Here is a 5,916-nt window from a genome sequence, read left to right on the forward strand (position 1 = left end):
CATATGCTCAGCTAAGCATGCATGTGAAAGTTGCTGGGCTAGACACCTCTGGTATTAGTTTACTTTGCTGCAACAAAAGGATCAGGCAATCAAAATCCAATGGTCCGATCCTTTATCCCCGGATATCTGCCATCAAGGGTCAAGACGCCCCCATACACATTAGATCAGTGTTCCCCAACTCCAGTCCTCAGGGACCGCCAACAGGTCATGTTTTCAGGATTTCCTCAGTATTGCACAGGTGATGTAATTATTGTCGGTGCCTCAGACATTGCCAGGTGTTCTTACCATAGGATATCCTGAAAACATGACCTGTTGGTGGTCCCTGAGGACTGGAGTTGGGGACCCCAGCATTAGATGATCAGACGGTCCAACTGAAATTGGCAGGTTCGGCTGATCTATATCTAAAGTGTATGGCCGCCCTGACACAGGCCACATAATTCACTTCTTATGCCTTTTTCACATCTGCATATTTTATCAATATGCTGCATCTATTTTTTAAGCCAAAACCATAAGCAGAAAGGAAAAAAAGGTACACATTAGAGATGAGCGAGCATACTTGCTCGATCGAGCATTGTGGTTAGCGAGTATCTCCCCGCTCGGGAGAAAAGGTTCGGCTGCTGGCGCGGGTGAGAGGTGAGTTGCGGCAGTCAGCATGGAGGAGCGGGGGGGGAGAGAGGGAGAGAGAGAGAGATTTCACCTCCGTTCCTCCCCGCTCTCCCCCGCCGCCGGCAGCCGAATCTTTGCTCCCGAGTGGGCAGGTACTCGCTAAGGGCAATGCTCAATCGAGCAATTGCCCTTAGCGAGTATGCTCACTCATCTCTAGTCTACATATTTCCATTATAACGTGTCTGTGTTTGGGATTCACTCTTGGTCTTTCCCTTTAAAAAAAAATTGATGCAAAATACTACGAATACATTTGGGCTTCTAGTTTAATAATATGGAGAAAAGTCAGATACACCATGAAATACTATTTTTTAAGGCATTTAATATTCATATTGAAATAAGATTATCATTTTATGTGTACTGGCAGTTCATATGCACTTTATATAAAAAATGAAATATAGATATCCTTCTAAACAATAGTTGTATAAATTCAAGATCCAATAGCCATTCTTAGTACTGGCCTTCTCTCTTTCTAGCATAGTAGCCCAAACAAGCACAAAATCCAATGCCCACAATAATTGCTCCAAGCAGCACTGCTATTGCATCCCCTTCATCCATTGCTTTCACTCCGGGGAGCAGGGAAATTAGTGATATAAACACAGATAGAAGCTTCCACGCTGGTCCAGAGAAAGCCATTTAGTCCTGGATAGGAAGATTATTTCTGTATAGAAGAAAGAATGAAAAATAAGGTTATTTACTATATGCAACAACAATAACAGATACATGAGAATTGTATCTCCGAGGCAAGCAAAGGCCGAGAGCATATATTATATATCTTATTAGTAAAGATTTCTTTCAAGATAGAAGGGTTTTGTTTGAACATGATTTTAACTGTACGGTATCAGCCGTAGGTGTGCGCCACACTGCTGGATACGTACTGTAGGTCACGCCTGTAAATGTGTGTAGTACATGCGCTTACTGCATAGGTATGGTAGTAAAGCCCAGTGTACAGTTACAGTAACATGCCAAAATACAGCAGACAGCGCTAGAAAATTGCTGTGTTAGAAAACGCTGCGTTTGCGCAGGTCTGGGAGGCCCCATTGAAATCAATGGGAGTGTTGTACCGCAATTAGCGCGGCATTCAAAACACTGCAGTAAGCAAGCAAGCACTTGGAGCAGGGAAGGTGTTCGTTGACAGGGCCACCATACAATAACATTGTTAGAGCTCCTGTAGGTGTACATACGCTAGCGAGAGTGTGATGCGATTGTGCTGTGAAAGGAGCGTCACACATATCCGCACATTCTACTTCTACAATGCCAGGCCCGTTCACGTCGGTGCGGAACACACCTGCACCGTAATTAAACAGGTTGGACATCCCAATTGGTCTCCAGTGTTATCAATTAACACCGCAAAATCGTGCACGGAACTATGCAATTTCATGCGGACGAGATGTGCATTTGCGCACCTAAGGCACTATAGGAGTCTATTGGGGTGCACACAAAAATAGAACATGTCGCGTATATGGTGGCACAAGCGAAAATGTAGCGCAGAGATGCTGAATGTGAGGAACCTATTGAAATCAACAAGTTCTACTCTCTGCAGGTTGCGCAAGAGATTTTGTGCACACTGAATCGCACGTCTACATGAGCCCTAAGGCTACAACCACTTGGTTTCGGACTTTGCTACAATTTCATGGCAAAATCCATGTACAGTCTTACAAGTAGATTTGCCATGGATTCACATCAGATTTCACTCCGCTCATTAAGAGGGGCGAGATCTGCTGTAAAATTCCGGAGCATAAATCAACATGCTGCCAAGTTAAAGTCTGTGCTTACGGTCACTAGCTGCACATACTTTGTGTGCATTTTTTATCTAGATGAGATTTTTAAAACTCATCCGCTTTACTGCGACTGCACTGTAAATGCTGCAGATTTTCCATAACAGACCTGCTCAGTGTGGAGGTACCCTTAGGTACATTACCGTATGCGTAAACCGCTGCATGGATCATGCAGTGTTTTACTGGTCTGAGGGCTCGTCAGCTGGCTGTCGCCCCGTATGGCAGGAAGGGCGCCAAGCGTGAAAGTATCTCACGCATGCGGTCATGCGCAGTGGGACTTTTATCTTTTACCCATACAAAGAATAGGGCTCATGCTGCATGGTACATGGTGAAATAGGGCATGCTGCAATCTTTTTCACACATCTACATTTTAATATGAACGAGTCAATGAAAGTCCATGTACTTTCATTGACTCCATTCACAGCGCGTCATGCATCCGTGCATCACGCACGTAATACGAGCCGAAATCATGGTCATGTGAATGGTCCCCTAGGCATTATGTGCAACATCCTAAATCTTGCTTGTGTATAGTACTATGTTTCCCCCCAAAATAAGACCCTATTTTATATTACTTTTTGCCCCAAAAGTGGCACAGGGTCTTATACTCACCTAGCAGGCGCCGTTCGGGTCCCTCCTGCTGGGTTGCTGTGTGGAACTCAATGCCGACAGAGCATCTCTTGCTGGTGACGGGGCTTGAATACCCCGCCTCCAAACGATTGCTCTGATTGGTTCACCAAGCGTCGGCTTTGATTGGCTGAGGCAGTGCTCCTGAACCAATCACAGACATTCAATGTCGTCATTCAATAAATGGCTGCGATTGCCTCAGGCAGCGCTCCTGAACCCACAAGAGCAATTGCTTAGTAAAAGGTGGGGTATTCAAGCCCCCACAAACGAGATACTCTGTCAGCATTGATGACTGCACGGAAGCCTGCCGGAGCGCCACGGCCCAGTGGGAGGGACCCAAACGGCACCTGCTAGGTGAGTATTGTTTTTTTTCAATTAGTGTAGCTAGGGCTTATATTTTAAGCCCCCCATCCCAATTAAAAAAAAAAAATCTGGGTAGGGCTTATTATCGGGGTAGGTCTTATTTTCAGGGAAACAGTAATAATGGTACCGCTTAGTTTGTATTCACAGAGGTATATGTGAAACATGGGTCAGGGTGCAGTGCATGAGTATGCATTATAGATGAGCGAGCACGCTCGTTTAAGGCTGATGCTCGAGTGAGCACTGGTCTTTTCGAGTAAGGCGCGCGCGAGAGAGATCATCTCTAGTATGCAGCTTTTGTATGTATTTATTTTCGGGCTAGTTGTATCTGCTTTATTGTGCACTTCTGTATATTTCCTATGGTTATATCTAATGGCCTTTATTGTTGTGCAATGTTAGCAGTGATCCTCCTGTCTGTTCCTGTGTTGACTATGTATTTACATAGTTCATGGTAGCGTTGTGCTCCTAGTTTTTAGCCTTTCTATCACGTAATCACTCTTGTGTTTACAAAACATATTTGATGGTGCGATTACTGTGCCTTATTTAATCCGCTTACAGGAAGCTGGCTTTACTCCACTTCACTCCATGTTGTTGGGTTATATTCACACGCAGCGTATTTACTGGATACCTGTTCTCTGCATCTGTATGGCGTTGCTCCTCTATCACTTTTTTGGATTCCTGCAAGCCCCATTTAGATGAATAAATTAATGAATTAAATAAAAAAAAAAAAAAAAAAGAGAATCTGCTCATAGGGTCACCAGGCCTCAATGACGCATCAGGTGACATCAGTGTAGATTACCGAGACCAAAATACGACATGCAGCAAGTTCCCTAACTTGGACTATGGGTCAGAGAAAAAAAAACAGACACTCATTCAAATAAATGAGTTCCATCCATCTCGGAATGGGACAGAACTCAGAGGGAAACATCGCCTGTGTGAATGTGGCCTTTGGCTGCCTTCTCATTTGCACTAGAACCTCCATTCGGAGGTTCCGTCACAAAACATTGGAAGAAAGAGTGCTGCACGCAAAGTATTTGTGTCTGATACAATGCCTGATGGCCGAGTGGGAACCAGACGGACCCCATTATAGTCAGCGGGGCCTGTTTGGTTCTGTCATAAGACAAGATCACAACCGGCCAGGGGATTCTGCTTTTGGGACAGGAAACCAGAACGCCTGACGCAGGTGTGGAAGCTGACACGGGGCGCCTTCACACTTATCATAAAATCGTGCAATTTCCGTGCGATGCAAGAGTGAGTGAACATACAGAATTATGAAACCAATTATTTTCAATGGTATAATTCCCATTTGCAATGGGAAAAAGAAAAAAAAGCAGTATGCTTATATTTAAAATCTCCCATGTTTCCCCAAGGAGCCTCCTTTGTGTCACATTGCAAAGCACAAACTTGCGATTTTCATGCAATGCATTTTTAACATTAGAAAGTCCTATTGACTTTTGCGCTATAAAAAAATACAAAACAAAACGAAAAAAAACCACAGCAAAATCACAAGCGGCAGCGATGTTTTTGCGAGACAAAGCAGCGCTGACGCTCAAAGAAAAATCGTAGGAAAAAAAAAAAAGATGTGATGTTGCCATGATTTTCCCACATCCAAATCGCGATCTGCAGTGTGAAGGAGCCCTTATACATGCAGATGTCACTGTGAATTGACGGCATAATATATATATACGCATGCATACATACATACATACAAGACTCCTTCAAAAGTTAACTTCCTCCAAGCAGGTGATGATCCCATACAGGTAAACTACAGTAGAGCAGGTGGTGAGCACACATTACCCTGCGGTCAGTGACAGCCCTGCTGCACAGGAGACTCCCCGGTGTGGGCTCAGCAGCAGCAGCCCCCTCCCATGTGCTCCCAGCAGTGGTGGGCACAGACTTCTTCTGTCACTCCCAGGGGGGTCAGCGGACAATTACCTGCAGACAATCAGTCAAGTGAAACTTCTCCCGCCGCACACAACAAGCACAGCAGTTGCTGCTCCCATCAAATTCAGGAAGAGATTGCAGAAGGAAGTGCTTTCTACTACAAATCCCATGATGCTTTGTGTCTACGGCTGGAGGAGCGTTCATTGTCATGTATAATAAAGCTAGCGCTTGTTCATGGACGTGGCGTCCTCGGCCGTCAGTAGGCACCGCTGGGGGCCCTTGTGTCGGGCTGACTCCCACTGTGTAATACACAGGACTACCATCTCATAGACTGCCATTCTGCAACTTACACAAGAAGATACATGGACAAAAAAAAAAAAATTGTAAAAAGTACCAAAATACACTTTTGCATACTTCTCCTATTTATTTTTTTTCGTTTTTTTTAACCCCTTAGTGACGGAGCTTTTTTGCTTTTTTTTCCATTTTTGTTTTTTTTCCTCCTCCCTTTTAAAAAATCATAACTCCTTTATTTATCCATCGACGTCGCTGTATGAGGGCTTGTTTTTTGCGGGACGAGTTGTATTTTTCAATGGTACTATTTATTGTA

At 44.3% G+C, this 5,916-nt stretch overlaps 1 protein-coding gene across 2 annotated transcripts; it reads right to left on the bottom strand.

The window, feature by feature from the left end:
• Window positions 1-911: 911 nt before the first annotated feature.
• SMIM30 (small integral membrane protein 30) lies at window positions 912-5,496 on the bottom strand. 2 transcript variants are annotated; one of them, XM_066591785.1, is made up of 3 exons: window positions 5,361-5,454; window positions 3,982-4,103; window positions 912-1,324 (listed from the first exon to the last, which is right to left on the bottom strand). In XM_066591785.1, exon 3 carries the CDS (start codon window positions 1,297-1,299, stop codon window positions 1,114-1,116), a length of 186 nt encoding a protein of 61 aa, XP_066447882.1. In that variant the 5' UTR covers window positions 1,300-1,324; window positions 3,982-4,103; window positions 5,361-5,454; the 3' UTR covers window positions 912-1,113. The 2 variants fall into 2 exon arrangements, with proteins under 2 accessions (XP_066447882.1, XP_066447881.1); XM_066591784.1 differs by lacking the exon at window positions 3,982-4,103 and having other exon boundaries at window positions 5,361-5,496.
• Between the last annotated feature and the right edge of the window lie 420 nt (window positions 5,497-5,916).

Source organism: Eleutherodactylus coqui, chromosome 2, assembly GCF_035609145.1.
Source record: "Eleutherodactylus coqui strain aEleCoq1 chromosome 2, aEleCoq1.hap1, whole genome shotgun sequence".
Lineage (NCBI taxonomy): Eukaryota > Metazoa > Chordata > Amphibia > Anura > Eleutherodactylidae > Eleutherodactylus > Eleutherodactylus coqui.